The 20,212-nt window shown below is 39.7% G+C and overlaps 2 protein-coding genes across 5 annotated transcripts in view; one reads left to right on the forward strand and one right to left on the reverse strand.

Moving 5' to 3' along the window:
* The window catches only part of LOC128864280 (voltage-dependent L-type calcium channel subunit beta-2), a 112,979-nt gene extending 107,007 nt beyond the window's left edge, over positions 1-5,972 (reverse strand). Inside the window, exons 1-2 of one of the 2 annotated variants that reach the window (XM_054103872.1) lie at positions 5,881-5,972; positions 463-564 (exon numbers count right to left, since the gene is read on the reverse strand). In XM_054103872.1, the coding sequence (XP_053959847.1) occupies positions 463-528 (66 nt within the window). In that variant the 5' untranslated portion in view covers positions 529-564; positions 5,881-5,972. Of the gene's footprint in view, positions 1-462; positions 565-5,458 lie in introns of both variants that reach the window. The other variant, XM_054103871.1, reaches the window with a different exon arrangement.
* Positions 1-20,212, forward strand: part of LOC128864279 (protein abrupt) — a 134,954-nt gene that overhangs the window by 8,031 nt on the left and 106,711 nt on the right. The gene's annotated exons all lie outside the window — the stretch shown is intronic.

Consider the following 20,212-nt stretch of genomic DNA (forward strand, 5'->3'; position numbering starts at 1 on the left):
GGGATTCTGGATGGCTTAATAGTAATTCATATGCGACTGACGGTCAGAAAGCATTAACCGAAGCACTGCTTGCACTTTGTCCAGGAGAGCCAAGAGTCCATAGAAAAAAATCGCCGAACACGCAAAACATTTGTCTTATTTATGCCCCTCACAAACAAACTAAACATGCTATATTTCTAAAACTGTGAACATATCTTCGAGAGGTGTGTACCAACATAGAAAAAAATAATAATCGAAAGTCGAATCGTAGCCCGCGAAATTTGAAAATTCGCCTTATGTTTTTAACACACCGTATATTGTGTGGTACTTTTATTATATTTTCGAAGCTTAGTTTCTATTTTTATTAATTGTTGTTTGGAATCATCCTCCAAAATAAAGCGGCAATCATTAAATTCTGTTTTATTATACGTTTATTTAAATTATAAGTACGTTTTAAAACTGAAAATAAGACAAATTTCTTACCCTTCTTGATTTATCGTGGAGCAGCTTTGAAGATTTCTGCATTCCACCTAAACGCAGCCTTTTCATTATTTATGCGTTCCAACCAGTTCTACGGGCTAAACACTAAAGAAAATAAAAAGTAATTATAATTGAATAGTTAGTAATAAAAAGTAATTTAACACAAGAAAAAAAAAAATAAATTACAATATGTACTACGTGATTTTAACCTAGACTATTGGTGACATTGGTGATAAGTATTAATCGCTTAAAAATTTTTCTTTAATCTTTTATTCTTCATCACGAATCACCTTGTCGCTGGAGCGGACAATTATATTCTGGTACAAAGTTACTGTCACGATGTACAGAATACAGAGGCGTGACCAACACGAGACTGTTAACCGGGTCTCAGCGACTTTGAAGGAATCAGCTGATTTGCTGACGAAACAGGGAATTCGACAGCGATTTGTTTACAGCAAAACAGACATTGTGTTGGTGATATCAGAAAAAATCAACGCCGCCTACTTCCATGCTACTTCGTTGTCATCTGAACCACAAATGACAAGATGCGAAACTTTTTTTTCGTAAGATCGCTGTCAAAATGTGCATTTTTATAACTTTCGTTAGCAATGTCACACCGGAAGAAACATTAGTTGGGTATTTTTGAAGCAAAAATTAGAAATTTTCGGTTCCAATACCACCATCGAGATTAATATGGAATACTCGGTTCACCAGTAGGCCTATATCATCCGTATAGGCGTACATACAATAAAAATAAGCATAATCAGTATAAAATACATAAATATTAAAAAACTAAAAAGTCAGGTGGCCAAAACTAGACTAAAGAAATGAAAATATTGTTTCCAATGACTGATATTTATGTAGGTACAAAACACGCTATTGCGTTAGATAGGTAGGTAGTCCCTAAGCAGAACTAAAGCGCCGTTTTGATACCATTATGAGACCTCCAACAGGCAGATATCTACAGCCAGCCAGAGCTGTGGATATAATGGAGAAGATTGATGGGATTTAGGTTGGTGCACTGTCCCAGGCTGTCGCAGAAGGAGCACCCAGTGATCTTAACCCCTTGAGTGGAAATGACGGGCCTCGCCCGCCAAGATTTTCTGTACTAAATTCGAATTTGACGGGCGTCGCCCGCAGTATATTTTAATGTTTAAAATCATATGAATTTCCTTAAACTTGTAAAAATAAAAATATTATTATTGTTGCTCATGGTCTTTTTTATATTCTAGCTAAATTTTCCTTAATACAGATAACGGTTTTAAGAGTTTTTTTTTTAATAAACCGTTAGTTTTTCTAATTGAAATATTTTACGAGCTTACTTCAGTTCTTTAGCTATAGCGTAATTGTTCGGAGTTGAAAAGAAGTTTTAAAATTTTATTAAATCCAATTCGTATAAAATAATCCTAAAAATGTCTGAAATAATTCAAAATTTATTATACATACGAAAATGATAATTCTAACTGTGAAATATATGAGGAAGACACATTAGAACAATTGGAATGTGAAAGTGATAATTCATGTGAAAGTGAAAGAGATGCAAATAGGGAAGATAGTAGTGTAGGTCCCAGAATTAGAAAACGTGAAAAAACGCCTAAGAAGCTACAATGATGAAGTTGATAATGATTCAAGCACTTTATCGGACGAATGAATCTGGGAAGATAAAGACAATATTCCCGAAATAACTGAGTTTACAGAAGTTCCAGGTATAAATTCTTGCGTTTTACGTAAACTAGGGAATAAAACTGATGCCCTATATGTATTAAACGAAGTTTTGAATGATGATTTTTGGGAAAAGATATCTACATCCTTAGTACAAAGCATACTAATGTTAATATCATATGACAAGCACGAGGAAAAAAAGATATAACGAAGCCAGTAGTGTAGAGAATGTTATAAACCAGAGTGTGTCATCGACTATAATAAGGGAATGGACGGCGTGGATAAACAGGATCAGTTGTTCGCATGTTTTTCTATTACATGAAAGTTCATGAAAGGATACAAACAAATCTTTTTCTATATGATTGATGCTCGTGTCTTGCATTCCAAAATCCACGGCAGAAAGCAACGATTTGCGACTTTTCGCCTTGATATTGCAGAGCAATTATTATTAATTACTCCACTTCGATTACAGGCTAGGAATTGGGGTCATTTTCCAGAACGCGTTTCTCCAAGTAATAACAAACAAAATCCCTCAAAATCAAACAAACACAAACTTAATTTCCATAAAATAGAAGCAATATTTTATTATTATATTACTGAATATGTTGTTAGTGGTTTTCTGTGTATATCAAGAATTTTCTTTGTTTCATCTTAATTTTATTATTACTTAAAGTCTTTATTTTTATTTAATATTATCATTACTTAATAAACCTGTTGTATTACAAATGAAATAGTTTTTACTTTTATGTAATAGATTAAAAAAAATACTTACGTTTTATTTTATGATAATTATACTAAATTTAATTGTTTGCACGCGTACTATTCTTCGAGATTTAATCGTAAGGCAAGGGGTTAATCGTCTAGCTGCCAAACCCGGACATTTACGGAGAAAGTGCTTAATAGTCTCCTTCTTTGAAAGGTCCCCACAGCTTCTGGAATGGGGATTAAGTAGTAAACCTAGCTTTTCCGCGTATGTGTCGATCGTCCAATGACCGGTAAATACAGCTACGAGTTTCTAAATTGAATGGCTTGGAGTCCCTAGGACTTTCTGAGTCTTCTTTCTATTGTACTGGGGCCAAAGGGTCTTCGAAATAGCATATAAGGAAATGGAGCTCCATCCTTTCTGCGCTTTCCTGAGAAAAAGTTGTTCAATTCCCCTTTAACAACTGTCAAAGGGATGCCGATGATCGAGTAGGAGGTCTTTGAGACCAATTCAGTCCCCTTCCTGGCAAGCTCATCAGCAATTTCATTTCCCTCTCAGACCAGAGAAATGTTACCTGCACACCCAAGAGATTTGATATTCTCTTTTGAGGAGTTTACTAGTTTGGTTCTGTACCATCACGCCATCACAGCCTTGATTGCAGCTTGCCAATCGGAGAAATGTTAATATTTTCCTTGCTCCCACGTTCCCTAAGCATTTTACAAGCCTGCAGGACTTCTGCCCGAAATATACTAGCAGTAATCGACAATTTTAAGAGGAAAGTTAAATTGGTTGGTTTAGAGAAAACGGAGCGACTCCCAATTCCATCTTGAAGCCGTCAGTGAAGACAAGGGTACAAGGTTCGGTGCAGATTTTCCCTTCGAGACAATCCTACCTATTTGGAAAGATTTCCTTAGGACGCCCCTCAAACTCCAGTTTGCGGATAGAGAGATCTGTCCGAAGTTCGCAGAAATATGGTGTTAACTACCCAAAAATGCTACCATGTCCCTTGAGAGATTGTCTACAGAGGCCAACCTTCTTTAACCTGATTGCTCTTTGAGCAACGAGGGAAATAACGTAAAAGTCAATGGGAAGTAAGTGCAAAACGACATTCAGGGCAGCATTACATGCTCCGGTGATACCAATACATGCAGCCCTTTGCACCCTCTCCAATTTAGTGATATTATAGCCCTTCCGAAGAGCTTCCCACCAAACCAGGTGGGCTTGAAATACGACTTGCCATATCTAAAAATCACGATAGTTGTTAAGCACATATATGAAAGCAGAGGGGCATGCGTATAGGGTAATCAATCGTAGGTTGCGCGTGTAAGCGAGTAAATGAGAATTAATAAAGTAATTCAGTCTTAAGGCGAACGTGTACATGTAAAGTAAAGCATAGTCGCGTCAAGTGTTGAAGTTGATAACAGCCAGAAGCTGAAGGCCGGCAACCAGAAGAACCACCCAGCCAACCGAAGATGAACTCAGGTGGAAAGAGGATGTGGGACAGGGGAAAGTCAAAGTGGTTCATCTGGAGAAATTGGTTCCATTTGGATCGAAGGATTTGGTGTTCTCTCGGGACGATCAGACCTAAGCGGAGGGCAGTGTTCCGAACGGTGAAGCTTCGCGAACCGACTGACAACAATGGCGAGCGAACGAGATGCTAAAACAAAAAAATTGAATTAGATTTGATGGAGACAGCAGATGGGGAGTCAGAACTGCCAGAAGATACGAGCTGCCAAATCTACAAATTACGATAGTTATTAAGCACATGAATATAAGCAGAGGTGCATGCGCATGGGGTATTTAGTTGGAAGTTGAACTTGTAAGCGAATAAACGAAAAGTAATAGAGGGTAATAGTCTTAAGGTGGACGTGTACATGTAAATTAAAGTGTTTTAAATAAAGTAAAGAAAGTGTGTTGCCATTAATTTGATCCAGTGATCGAACTCAGAGGAACTATTGTAAGGGATTTATTCGGATTTCAGCATAAGAAAACAATACATATGTACATATATCATGACAAACACAGTCTATCTCCACTCGTGAAGTGAATTGACAACTACTGTTTTAGAGTTATAGTATAAACAGGATCAAAACGGTGAGGAGTTAAGTTAGTTCAGCAGTACCAAAACGAGATTCACATCACAAGCGATAGATGAATATCGCTTGGGAAGAATATTTGTTTACATTCTTCACTGAGAGCTAAATTTGTCGACCGGCGATAGCTGTAAAATTAAAAATGAATCCATTCACGACAAACTTCGTAAGGCGATCTTCGCCGTTGCCTTGATTATGCACAATCTCATGAATTACAGTGCGAACTTTCATCCGATGAAGTCCGCTTAGCGATTTAGTTCCGTTTATACTTGGCTCTCCTGGCTCCTGCGTGCATAGTATACTAATACTATACAGCTAAAAAATTGTATTAGTGTAGTAATATACTAAGTGCACTAGGATCAATATATAATATTATTTTCTTTCAATATTTTTTGTATGATAAAATCTATTTTTATGTTGGATCATTGAATTTGCATCACCCAAAGCGATTTTAAAAGTGTACGATGCTATGTTGTATGTAATTCAAATTCCACATGAGACTCACAGAGCCACGAGGAAATGCTATTCTTATCAATATTACCTGTATATATGTATGTGCTCGTATATGTAAATGTTGACGGGGATTCAAAAAGTGGCTGAATGTTTTACATTTTTATTTCGGAATTGTTCAGAAAGAATTGGTCAGTGCATCGAAGCTATAATTTATGTACGTCGTTGTGACGTATAGATATATGTGTACATATTATATATAAAAAAGCACCAGCACTGACTCAGGTAGAATTATTAGTTAACGCAAATTAGTTTAAAACTTTGGTATTAAAATGTTTATTCACACATGTGACACTTGATTTTCAATTTCACTTTTAAATCAAAAGTCGCAAAATGTATTATAAGACGTTCTAGTAAATAATTTCCACAACTGGTACTTAATATTATTTATATGTGAATTTTATTATGCTAGTTTTTATGCTATTACAAAATCTATTCCGTAATGTCACATACACTTGTTCATTTTATGAGTATTAACATCCACTACTGCAAAAATGCTAAGATGAACTGTTTGCTGATCATTTTATTAAGGGAAGCGATGCAAGAGAGAACAGCGCTTGCAATTTTATGTGCTATAAAAGTCGTATAAGAAAAAGAGAGTGTTTTGCATTTGAAAAATCATAAAATAAAAAAATGTAAAATTATACGTAAGGTAGGAACTACTTTCAAATCATTTTTAATAAGGGAAGCTCACAGTTAAATTATTTTAACTATAACGACATCATACCTTCATATCTATAGGATGATCAAAATACTATTCTCAAGAAAAAATTTTAATATCTCAAATTAAATGAATAAAAAAAATCTAAACTCCATATTATAAGACATAGTCTCTTATATGTATATTTGGATCATACAGCAATGGAAAAGAACCAAAGCTAGAAGATCAGAGTTTCATTTGTAGGCATCATTAGGCTGAGATTGGGTAGAATTTTTGACATTTCTTTCTTCTGTGGAACAATTTTGGGAATAAATTCATAGACAACCCTAAGCTACGTTAAATTCGCCTGTGGAAAGACTGCGGAAATTCGACTAGCACCTTTAACACGTTTGACACATGCAACCAGAGAGTCAGAGAGAGTTTCGGCTTTTGAATGCACAAATTAATAAATTCTTCTTCTTAATTGGCGCGATAACCGCTTACACGATTTTGGCCGAGTTTAACAAAGCGCGCTCGTTTCTTTCTCATGCTAACCGGCGCCAATTGAACACACCAAGTGAAGCCAAGTCCTTCTCCACCTGATCTTTCCAACGCAGAGGAGGCCTTCCTCTTCCTCTGCTACCACCAGCTGGTACCGTATCGAATACTTTCAAAACCGGAGCGTTTGTATTCATTCGGACGACATGACCCAGCCAACGTAGCCGCTGGATCTTTATTCGCTGCGCTATGTCTATGTCGTCGTACAGCTCATACAGCTCATCGTTCCATCGTCTGCGATATTCGCCGTTGTCAACGTGCAAAGGTCCAAAATTCTTACGCAGAATCTTTCTTTCGAATACTCCAAGCGTTGCTTCATCGGATGTTGTCATCGTCCAAGCTTCTGCGCCATACGTTAGGACGGGCATGATGAGAGTCTTGTAGAGTGTTAGTTTTGTTTGTCGGGAGAGGACTTTACTACTCAATTGCCTACTTAGTCCAAAGTAGCACTTGTTGGTAAGAGAGATTCTACGTTGGATTTCAAAACTGACATTGTTATCGGTGTTAATGCTGGTTCCTAAGTATACGAAGTCCCTTACAACCTCGAAATTATAACTGTCAACAGTGACGTGGGTGCCGATACGCGAGTGCGCCGACTGTTTGTTTGAAGACCGGAGGTACTTCGTTTTGTCCTCGTTCACCTCCAGACTCATTCCTCGTTCACCTTCAGACTCATTACAAACTTTATTCAGTTTGGAGGCGGCAGATCCAAAAGCGCGGTTGCTAAGACCGATGGTTTCAATATCATCGGCATACGCAACGGGTGTTCGGAAGCTACCCAGAGGATACGTGGGCTAGGAGCTGCTTGAACTATGTGCAGAAGAATCGTCTTGGCCACTCCCAAGTGAATATCGATCAGTAACTTTCCCCACTTGCGTGGTCTTCTACACATGGAACCATCCTCCTAAATTAATAAATTAAATAAAGCTAAAACCCCGGCTGCCATTCAATATTTAGCAGTTTTGTAAAATATATAGAGGATTCCAGTTTCACTCTTATTATAGTTGTAGTTATATCAGGTCATTCCATAAGTTCGTGCGTTTTTTAAAGATCGTTTTAAAATTAATAAAGAAGATATTTAAGGTATTTATTAATCAGTATGATATTTTCCTTCATTATTTACAATGTCTTTCCAACGTTTAGGCAAAGTTTTAACTCCCTGCTCAAAACATTGTTCGTCCTTGGAGCCAAAATACGCTTCGATATCCCTTTTTATAGCTTCTTTTGAGGCTACTCCTCATATGGGATTCAAGTCCACGGAAAAGGTGATAATCACAAGGTGCAATATCCGGAGAGTATAGTGGATGCGGCATTAGCTCCCATTCGAGCTCGTTCAGTTTGCCTAATGTTTGCCTTGCAGTATAAGGTCTTGCGTTTTCGTGGTGAAACAAAACTTTGCGACTATTCACTAAAGACGGTCGATTTTTGTTAAGTGCCTCATTCAGGTTTGATTACGGATGGGAATAATAATCAGCAGTTATCGTCTGGTTTGGTTCCAGAAGTTCATAATACCGGCCATATCCCACCAAATAGACAGGAGGATATTCTTGGGGTGAAGGCCATCTCTAGGGGTCGGTTCTGGTGTTTCATCTTTATCTAACCATTGGCGTTTACGAACAGAATTATTGTAAAGGACCGATTTTACAGCACCATTAACGATACGGTTCAAAAAACTTTCATTTTCAAGCCGTTGCAGCAGCTGAGAACACATATTCACTCTCTGCTGAAGGTTGACGACGGAAAATCTATGCGGAACCCATCTTCCCAGGTTTGAAAGCTTTCCCAACTGAACCAGGTGCTAGTGAACTGTTCTGTGCGATGAATTTAACCTGTGAGCTATGATATCGACTGTCAAATTTGGCTCAGCTTCCACGAGTTCGAGCAAGGCGTCGGAGTGTAAGACTTCAGGACGACCAGCGCGCGGGGCATCCACTACGTCGCAGTTACCACTTCGGAATTTTGAAAACCAATTTTGCGCAGTCCTTACACTCACTGTATCCTCTCCGTGAACAGTGTTTATTTCTGCAGCAGCAGTTGTTGTATTTTTAGAACTTTTATAAAAAAAAATACAAAATATGTCTCTTATACGCGTTCGAAGATGCCATTTTATTTTTTAACGACACGTGCTTCTAGACGCGATTAAAATCACTTGTTGAATGCACAATATATCAAAGAAAATATAAATAGTTCCGTTATATTCTGCGAATAATTTTTTGTATGCTAAAATCGTACAAAAGTAAAATTATGGGTAAAATACCTGATATGAAATGATGAATGACCTGATAGGTATAAATCAATTTGATGCTTTTTGTTTATTTAAAATTAACAGTCTTGGTGTCTTTTAGAAAGATTGTATTCAGCTCTACCGACTGCAAAAAACGATCCTAACATGTGTTATCATTATCAGTCATGCTTCGCCGTACACAAAGATCTTTTTGCTGGAAGCTTGTTAATACTTGTCATGAGAATTGCTGATATAGATAAATCTGCATCGCTTATATTAATCTGATTTTGCATTTTTTCTAATTGTATTGCGAAAGATGCATCAACACTATTGGTTTGAAAACTTTGCGATACTGCTGATATTTTCGTTCTCAATTTTCGAGATATTAACAACCCACTAAACCCGATACATTGTTTTTGGGGAAGTTTTGTAATGAAGGTGTGATGTTTACGGGTGGGGTGTTTCTTTTTGACTTATAAATCATTATCTTTACAGTTTTTATTGAACTCTGTCCGATACTATTTGAACCTCTCTAAGCAAAAGCAAAACTCACTCGAATTGAATGGTGGCCATATGTTCAAAAATAAAAATAGCAGAGGTTCCATTCAAAAACAGATTTAATTTTGGTTAATATAAATGAGCTTGATGAACTCTAGCTTAAAAGCATCAACTCATTATATCATATTAAGAATAGCAATCAACAACTACCAACTACGATTTCTTATAAGCCTGGAACAATGCGCACTCTAACTTGTGCCATGGAATATCTGTTCCCATGATTATTAAGTTCTTAAGCTCGCAACTTTTAACATTAACTATATTAACATTGTTCATTCATCATTGTTTGATATGTTTGTTATCAATACACAACAAATATCAAAATATGCGAGAAATTCAATATACTCGAAGCAAAATCCCATTACCAAAAGTTCGCCATCCGCTGAAGCCAACATAAGCAAAATAAACTTTAGCACTAATAACTTTCTTTACAAAACTTATACTTCAGCAACAATTAATAACAACTCGAGTATCCCATCCGTCTTTTCGAACAACAATCCCTCTCTCTCTATTTCTCAACGTCGTAATTTCTATACTACCAAGGATTTGTTTTTTCTTGCGATTTGGTGATTGGAATGTTAAAGCATGGCGAAAAGAATTCAGAAAATGTGGCCAATATCAGACCGTTAACCGGCTTTCAGGAAATTGAAAAAATTAACTGATTGGTTGACGTTACTGGCGTCTTGACAGCAATTTGTTTGTGAATACGTGTAACATGAGTGCGCAGAACTCTGCTGACCGGTGACATGACACAATTGCTCGCACAATTTTGTTCTTCCACGTAGTTAATGGACAAACCTGGTAAATTTATCATCCCTGGGCGACATGGCAGCTGAAGTTACTCGCTCAATTTCGTTTTTTACCTGGTAGTCTATCATCCTCGAATATTCCTTCTCGCTTCATACGTTTGACTCCCTCCCATTTCTCTAATATATACTTCTTGCAATTCACTAACCACTTCACCTGATAACACCTCTCTCCCATTCTTCCCACTACGTTCACAGATTCTTCTTACCTGAACATATGAACAATTAACTACGCAGAGCTATTTATAACAGCAACTTTTTAGTCTTTCTATTACGAATTTTTTACTTTGGTCGAACATAGACGGGTACTATAGTATACAAACTTTCAGTATCTAGAAATCCTAATGAAAAATAGTTCTTCTGAACGAAACTCCTCTTGCATCCAATGCCATTCCTTATGGTCCTAAGGCTTACACTCCTTTTTTCCACAACTAACCGCACAATATATCCAGTAAACTGGGTGTCGTTATTTAATTTAACTAATTTGGGTACAACTTACAACCTACCCTCTTCAATCCCTCTGGAAAATTACTAAAGCTTGCGCCTTTTCCCTTCCATATCAGGCTTTTGCACACATTTGAAAAATCTTTTCCCAACATCCCTTTATCCATTTAGAAGGTAATTTCATTGCGTGCATTATTTTTTGGGGCTTCCATATCTCAAATGTCAGAGGTTGATAAATTGAAGATTCAGAAATAAAACAAAAGAAAAAACCACATGTTACGTATTCAATCGCTCCCGGTCTCTATCAAATTTTCTCCAGTACAGAAGATTCAAAAATGGCAAAAATAGTTTACTAGCAGTGTTAGTTCATCTTCCAATACCCAACAAAAAACATTGGCCGATGTAAAATGGTTGATTGAACTTCCCTTACCTTCTTTGATTTCCGCCCTCGAGACACTTTTTATAACCTCGAATCATTTCTCAATCGCTGCAAGACTCTCTTGGTATGCTTGTTCAAATAAACTTAATAAATAAATAAACTTAATAAACCGAAAAATAAATGTTCTAATCTCCGCCCCAGGTGAACAGATTCTCTCGCTAATGGTACCTCACAAGGTTCTCCCTTATCTATGATTATATACCATGCTTTATTGCGTGTGATGAGCTCTCTCTAATATTATCGACATTTGCGACCGTCGGCTTTACGCTGACGGCATATTAATATTATTATATACAACCAAATTACAACCAAGAAGATGTTATGAGGCAGCCGGCGGAGCCCAATGGGCTGGTGCGTGACTACCATTCGGAGAACGTAAGTCCGAATCACCGTGAAACACCAAATGAAGAAAACGTTTTTTCTAAAAGCAGTCACCCCTCGGCAGGCAGTGGTAAACCTCCTAGTGTATTTCTGCCATGAAAAAACTCCTCATAAAAAAAAATCTACTGTTCGGAGTCGGCGTAAAACTGTAGGCCTCTCCATTTATGGAACAGCATCAAGGCGCACACCACAAATAGGAGGAGCAGCTCGGCCAAACACCCAATAAGCGCCAATTATGCACATATAGTTGTTATGAGGACTTACCCAGAAATCCTTTCTCAAATCTCTACTTGGTCACAATCTCCCGACACTTCAATTTCTTCCGCTATGTTTAAATTACTACTTATCTTTATGTTTAAACAAAGTTTTTAGGTATAATACTAGATAATACATAAGTATAGATTTTCTGAATTTGAAACTTAAAATTGTTAAATATCTGACATCAAAGCGCTCATTTATCCATGCGGCATTGTTGATCAACGTCACAAGAGCTCGTATCAACATATCAGTACGGCTTGAAGGTTTATGCAAATCGAACTAAAAATTAGTTAAAATTGCTCTCAGTGGCTTGCAGCACAGCTTTACAAAGATATATACGCGCAGTTTCAGCAACACTCTTGAAAAATCAAGGGGCGTCTTTTAAAAAAAATAAAACACGTACAAATTTAGATTTTTTCAGGTTTCGCCACATTTGTTCAAAATACAGCTCTTTAGTTACGGCTCATGAATTTTAAACATTTTTCAACTATACCTTGCACTGGACGTCCAGTTCTTGGTCTGCCAGCTCATTTTCTATTCTCGACAGAACCAGTTTCTTGAAACTTTTCACCAACCATTTAATTGTTGACTCATTCGGACGATTCTTTCCACCAAAGCAATTACGAATTTTGCGATTTGCGTCGACTGTTAGTTGTTTGGTTGAAGTGGTGATTCTTCCAGAATCCAACTAGCGCTTCCGCACCATTTTGTTGCCACATTTTCGTTACCAGCTCGTTACCAATAACCGTTAAATTATTTACATCATGGCTATATCCAATCCGTTCTGTTTAAGAACCCAGGGTTGACATTATTTCCTTCCATAAGGCAAGCCATTCACAGAGCAAATCGAAAATCGTTTCCTTTTTCTCTGGTTGTTTACAACTGTGACAGTGTGTGTTGTGAGGTATGTTAATTTTGGCTGCTTGTTCTCCGGCAGACCAGAAACCAGACGTACATCCTCCAAGGACGTGATCTGATTGCACCAACCGCTATGGCACAGATTGATCTTAGTATACTGCTAAGTAATTTGATATTGTAATCTCTCCTTAGAGCTTTCTACCAAACTACAGATCGTTATACAACCATGATGTATACTTAGGTTGAAAATCTCACCTTCTTCCTAGCATATGCTTACAGGCATATAAAGAAATGTCTGCTTTTCTTACCCGTTCTTCAATGTTTAATATTCAGCTAAGTTTGGAGTCCAGAATTAAACCTAAGTACTTTGCACTAACTGAAAGTGGGAAAGTTTGTCCAATAATATTTGGTAGGGTAACAATTGGTATCTTATATTATATCTGGTGGTAAATAGCACTAGTTCTGTTTTAATTTAATCTTAGGCCACAGCCTTTGGCCCCAAAAGTTAAGCTCGCCTAGCGCCTTTTGAATGATCCGACTGATCCTTATGCCATGTCAACTATATCATCAGTGTACACCACCACTCTTTCCCCACTTCTATTAAGTTTTAGTAAGATTTTGCTAATCACACATAATCAAAGAAATGAAGACAATACTCTTCCCTGTGGAGTACCTCTATGGACCTACTTATGTTGATATTACCCATATTAACTCTAATGATCCTGGTTTCCAGCATTGGGATAATCCAATTGCTGAAACAATTGTCCACCTCTAAGTGTATTAGCGAATGTTGGATAGCATTAAATGCGCCTTTCTTTATTCGGAAGCGCCTTCTTTTGGTGAAGCGCTGTCTCCGTTGATTTGCCTTTGAGGTAAGCATGTTGTGCAAATGATGATTCATGTCCTCTTCTACATGCCTTTGGTATGAAGACGACTCTAACAAGTTTCCAACTATTTGGAATATAGCGTAGGCTTAGAAATGCTTTGAAAATTCCGATTGGCCATGGTAGAATACTATCAAGAGTTTCCTGTAACATCTTAGGAAAATCTCGTCAGAGCCTGGAGATTTGAAAGATGAAAATGATTTGATTGCCCATGCAACTTTCTCTTTTGTGACTATTACATCGGCAAGATGCTGGGAGTTATAGCGGCTCCGCAGGATTCTCCCAACATCGCTATCCTAAGCAGAAAATGAGTATTTAAGAGAAGTTCTAGAGATTCTTTCGGTATTAAAGTCCAAGTACCATGTTTCTTGACCCAAGAAGTCATTGAATGATCTTTGGACAAAATGTGGGTGAGCCTTGCAGAATCTCTGGCAGATTCGATGGAGGAACAGAAATCTCTTCAGTTCTTTTTCTTGGCGGCCCTAGTTGCCTTTCGACCTGTACAGTTGCCAATTACCTGTGGAGTAGCTGAGATTAAAATTTGATAATTTTGAGAGCTCATTGCTCTACCAAGGAGGATAGGATTGTTCTATATTTAATTGGATATGACATTTTGTAGACCCTGCTGAATGTCTTCTCCAATCTTGTAACCCTACTCTCAATGTTTCCTGTAAGAGTGATTTGATGGATCGGAATCCTTCCTATTTTGTTCTCTACTACATTTTAAAACCGTGTACAATTTGTTCTAAATGGATTACGATACGGTAAGGGTGGATCTACCTCCAAAACTTTTTGCTTAATACCCTTTAATATTTTAGCCCCACTGAAGTATTTTCAGACAGTAATGTTATATATATTACTTCCGCTCATCCGCTATAGCATTCCATGTTTTGAAAGGTGAAAGTCGGAGTGCTACTCCTATTACATACTGTTAAGGTCACCTCGATCATTCGTTTCGGTACTCCCCTATAAGGTTTGTTTCGCGTTGGCAATGGAGGTGTCCGTGGACAGGATGATCAAATATGACGATCAGCTCTCTTTTGATTTCCTGCAAAAAATCCAGATCGACTAGGAAAGTTTAAGGCTCAAATAAATTCCAGCTAGCGAGATTATCGATGGCCGAGAATATCCAACATGGAGTTCGAAGCAAAGCAGCGGATCCCATACTTGCAAGCGTACACCTATTCCGTTCCGATGGATGGCTGGAGCATCATCAAAGCAGAGCCTCCGCAAAAGAACAGTGTCCTTCCTTCTCCAAATCTCGGAAGAGAGTATCGAGCCACTTTAAAAAGTGAATAACAAACTTCGGTTCGGCATGAGGAAAGCGAAACTGAAGTTTTTCTGTTCTGCAAATCTGTAGGATGAGCAGGACGAGGTTGAAGACGCCAACAAGTTGCTCACGTACATGCAATAGGATCCCTCCGGTTCTGCCAAAAAGGATGGCGCTAACGAGCAACATACGGACACACAGCTTGACGACACTAATACCCCTAAAAACTACTACTAAGTAAGGGTCTCAAGGTTGCTCAGATCAATTTGCTGCACTCCAAGACTACAACGGGCAACCTAATCGTTCTCCTATCGGAGGAAGACGTGGATATCGCACTGATACAGCAACCTAGGGTACGGAGAAGCGAGGTAAGCGGTTCCTCTCTTAAAAACTACAGCTTGACTATAAACATGTATTGTAGGAAAGCAACATCAAAACTAGTTTTTAATTCCATTCTATAGCTCACCGGATCTGACGATCACTGAAATGGAGGCTGCTGAAATTATTAGCTTTATAATCCACGGAAAATTAAACATGTGGTTTTCAAGCCCCGCAGATATTAAAGGTAACAAGTTTGCAGACAACATATCCAAAAAAAGATGAGTACTACACCAACTACTAGACTAATGACATTTACAGACTTACAAAGCATTAAAGTCAAACAAAGTTACTAGCGAAATGGAGATTTCCAGATAGCTGTAAGAGAGCCAAAAGCTTGTTTTGTATTATTTATGCGGTCTGTTACGCCTGCTTTTGAGGTGTAGGGCAGGTTGCATCTGCGCGATACACCCCAGATAATGCCAAATGAATTGCGGCCTTGACGGCCTTCCAAACCTGAGCACTGTCGACCCTGCTTTCTTATGGATTACCCTTTTTCTTACCTCAAACTTGATCGCTGATTCCAGAGCTTGTGGTTGCGGCATTCTGCCACCCGAGTAAATGGCTGGCGGGCTTATGACGTGACTGTCCCCGTCCCATTAAAAGTTGGCGGGCCTCGGAGTACGTTCCAAGCCTATCGCCATTGGATTGTTGGTGTAGGTGTGGTTGAGATGATTCCCACTTTTCGTCTGATCTGGCTCTGAACGCATGCTTTATAAGAGCATCAACCCCCGGAGGTCCACGCTCCCTAGGAATCGGACGACTAACCAAGGCTCTAAGCTACCCTGGGGGTCGGCAGGTTGCGGATAGCCGGACGGCCTATGGTATAGTAGCAGGTTAGTAGTGAATAAGTTTTAAAAATGAAGGAACCCCCGACAATGAGCGGCATAGACGGAGGGATCGGTATAAAAGCTAGCTGTTCCGATGAGGCGAGTCGTCACCGCCGTTTACAAATAAGTGTCCGCTTCATCATGTAACAGTTAACATAAAAAAATCCACTGTTCTCCATGTTAGGAACGGCTGGTGATAATATGACAGTGCAGATTCTGATTATGCCATACTGGATCGGAAGCAGATTGTGATCGGGCTGGGGCAGTAAACCTCTGTAGGCGGAGTGAAATCTAACTGAAATGACTTACAGAAGGGTTTATTGCTTCTCCGCCCTATTAAAACCTGGAAGGCTTTACAAGCGCTCAAAGCGCGTAGTTTTAAGTAACCATGTAGGTTGGGTTGAGATTACTCCCCACTAGTTCGGGCTTGAAGTGTGGGCCAGTGTCCACCATAGTATGGCCTCTCTGTTCCATAGATAGCCATAGGATTTACGGAAACTACATACACGTCCAGAGATAGCGGCTGTGAGTTTGGGCCCTAAAGCATGGACAAAATTGAGAACAAAAAAACCAAAAGCAATGAAGAAAACAACAATAATGCTGTTGATTAAGGAGGAGCTGCAGTGTTAAGAGGAGTTCTGTTATTAGTAGAACTCCACCGCAACCAGCAGTTATTACAAGTAACACACCGGCGATGAACAAAGCAGTTGAAAATAATTAAGTTTTCTTGGAAGCGAGCCAACGACGTGGCAGTATATACAAGCTCCATCCTTGAGTGGACCTCCGGTACCTCAACTTAACTCCCCGCGGGTGACGGACAGCCACCAAAAAAACCTGACATCGCCATCAAATAACAATTCGGAGCCAAAAGCTTTTTCCGTAACTGATTTGATTGGGCGCCTTCGAAAGGAAATCGACGGTTTTATGAAATATACCGACACACACTGCAATGTCCACAATGACATAAGGAAAATGGTTAGCAAAATAAAATTTGCACACACGGAAGTGGCCATGCAGTTAAAGGAAGGAAAGCATGTACTTAAAGTGATTCGCAGCCCTTTGCAGACGCGCAAAACAGCAAGAGTGGCTGAAAAAAGCATTCCTTCGTCAGAAAAAAGGCAGAGGTCTAAAACCAGTCCAGAATCCATAGCACACGAAGGAACTACATCCCATCTCTACACGAAGGAACTGATTCCAAAAAAAGGTCAAAATCGCGCAGAAATCGACATCTTCTGCGACCACAAAAAAATGGCAGACGATTCAGAGGAAAAGAAGCCAACAGAGGCTAAAAAACCCACGGATCGCTTCGACCTTGATCTGACTCGATTATAATAGAGTTAAAAAAGGGAAGACGGGGGCTCTACCCATTACCAGAAAGCCTTCGAAAAGCGCTGGACGGCTTTGCAACGGTTAATCTGAAGATCCACACTGTAACACTACAACGCAAAGGTCTCACAGAGCAGGTGCAAGTGATAAATCCGGATAAAACAGCCATTAAAAGTGTCTGCACTTCATTTGAAGGCACACAGTCTGTCTACTTTGCGCTCCAGGCTGAAGAGGCTAAGATGGTACTAGCGCTTGGATTTCTCAAGGTGGACTGGGTATAGTCCCGGGTAACGAAGGTTATATCACCAAAAAGGTGTTTTAAATGTTGGGAGTATGACAATGTTGCGACAACATGCAATGGACCAGATCGCACAAAGCTTTGCAGGTCATGCGGCAAGGATGGGCATCAGACAGCAATTCGCACAAACGCTGAAAAATGCATACTTGCGAGGGCATGCGGCAGGTAACGCCAAATGCTCACGCTATCAAGAAGGAGTACACAAAATAAGAACTTGAAGATTTTGCAGCTAATCATCAAACACTGTGATGCAGCACAATGCCTGATAAGGCAAACGGTTGTAGAAAACAAAGTGGACGTGGCTCTCCCCTTTTGGACATTTTTGTAGACATCAACTCGTACAATTGGATGGCCGATTCTGACGAGCTAGCAGCAACCAAAATTGCAGTAATTGGGTGGTAATACAGAATAGGATATCTGTTGCGAATGCCGGATTCACATGGCCGAAGCTAGATGGTTTATACTATGTGAGCTGCTATGCATCACCTAGGTGGAGCTTAGAAGATTTTGAACACATGATAGCAACACTGGAATTTGAGCTAAGAGGAAAGCGGCCGAGGAGTGAACACCTGTTCAGCAGCCCAGGAGTGAACACATTCGACTGCGCCAGCGGGCGATCAATAATCGACCTCGCTTTGCAGATTGCTCCACAGCAAACCGCCCAAAATGGATGGTAGACGAAAATTTGTACATTTGTACAGCGATCATTTGGCTATAGTAATTGAGATAAGCAACGCTTTAGAACTGTCACAACAACGAAGGACGAGACAAAAATGGAATAGACTTGCCTTCAACGCCGAGAGCTTCCAATTAATTTGAAGAAATGCCACTGTCCCCCGCACTGCGGCAGAAGATATGGCGGAACAAATTTTCGAACACATGAAAGATGCATGTGATGCAGCCATGCCAAAATGCAGATTCAACAACAAAAGAAAACCCGTCTATTGGTAGACAACGGAGATAGCCAGTATACGCAAAGCTTGTAATAAAGCACGAAGAAACGCGCAAAAGAGCAAGACATCGTCCAACATGGACAGTGCTGAATGCCGAATACTGTGAACGCAAGTTTGAGAAAAAACAGCTACTAAACAGAGCAAAACTCGATGCTTTGAGAAAATGCGAAACAGCGCTGACAATGATCCCCAGGGCCTTGCCTACAGAACGCTATGCAGGAAGTGAAAGGACCGCGAGCGCCGGAACCTATATGCCACATCCTGCTCAGCCAAGTGGTAATGGAGCTTTTTCCCCAACAGGAGGAAACTAGTGACCGATACCAAAGGTGACTGATATCGACTACATGCCCCCAGTTACAACAGAAGAAGTCTTAAGCACGCTGAGACGTATAAAAGACAACAAGGCAGCAGATCCTGACTTAGCTATGCCTAGGCTATGCCGATGACACCGCTCTCATGGTCACGGGCAAGAAGCTAGACCACCTGCAGGAAAAGTATAATGATGTAGCAGCTAGAGCTTAACTATGGCTATCTGCAGTGGGGCTGAAGTTGGCAGTACAAAAAACAGAAGCGGCCTTCGTAACTGCGCGAAGAAAAAAAGAGTTCATGAAATTGCGGATAGGTGGCATGAAATATTGTCGCAAGAGGCAATAAAGTATCTAGGCGTAATGATTGATGCACGGCTCTGCTTTAGGCAACACTTAGCAAGTGTGGGTTCCAAAGCAGCGGTAGTCAACGGTGCTCTTACATGAATTCTTCCAAACATGGGTGGACCGCAAGGCTTAAGAAAGCACCTCCTGGCAAGGGTGGTTTATTCAGTCATCTTATATGCTGCTACTTATGGGCAGGACCAAAGTCATCGAATGCTCGACCCGTAGCTTAAGTGCACCGACGAAATGCACTAAAAGTCGCATGCGCATGCAGGACCGTATCAGATGACGCGGTTTGCGTCACCGCTGGAAAGCTCCCAATAGATATACTTGTGCAGGAAATGTGACAACTTTATGACAGACAAGGAGAAAAGTCGATAACTGAAGCGAAAGCTGCAGAACGTCTGCATTCGTTAGAAAAGTGTTAAAGCAGATCGGACTCGTCTGTTAACGGACGTTGAACCTATAGACTTATACCCAAAAGTAGCCAATGGGTTACTAGAAGACACGGAGACATAGATCGCTATTTAACGCAAATATTGAGCGGTCACGGATGTTTCTTAGAGTACCTCCATCGTTTTCAGATGGAGAACACTCCGTTCTGTCCAGGCTGCAACAATGCAATAGAAAGCGTATAGTACGTGACCTTCTTCTGTTGAAACGCAGTTAAAAGTTTTGCAAAGAGGACAATACTGCACCTATAACGCGCGGAGTGGCAGGGCAAAACGCAGAGAAAAAAAATCAGCCCTCGATAGAAGATGGACTGTCTGACGACTAATCACAGACGCTTGAGTGATTTGCTCATGACAATAATATTATCGTAACATCTTCCGATGTTTCTGTTTTGCTGCAGATGCAAAAGAAACCTTGATAGAGTATAACATCCATACGCCCATGTGAGAGGAGCCTGGGAGCACTGATATGATGGCGCAGAGACATTAGAAGACGAGCCTATAGCATGAAGCTGGCTACCAATATGATGGACCCAGACGTGGGTGAATAGTATGGATCCATTTAATGGACACCGTTC

This window comes from Anastrepha ludens, chromosome 5 (assembly GCF_028408465.1).
Source record: "Anastrepha ludens isolate Willacy chromosome 5, idAnaLude1.1, whole genome shotgun sequence".
Lineage (NCBI taxonomy): Eukaryota > Metazoa > Arthropoda > Insecta > Diptera > Tephritidae > Anastrepha > Anastrepha ludens.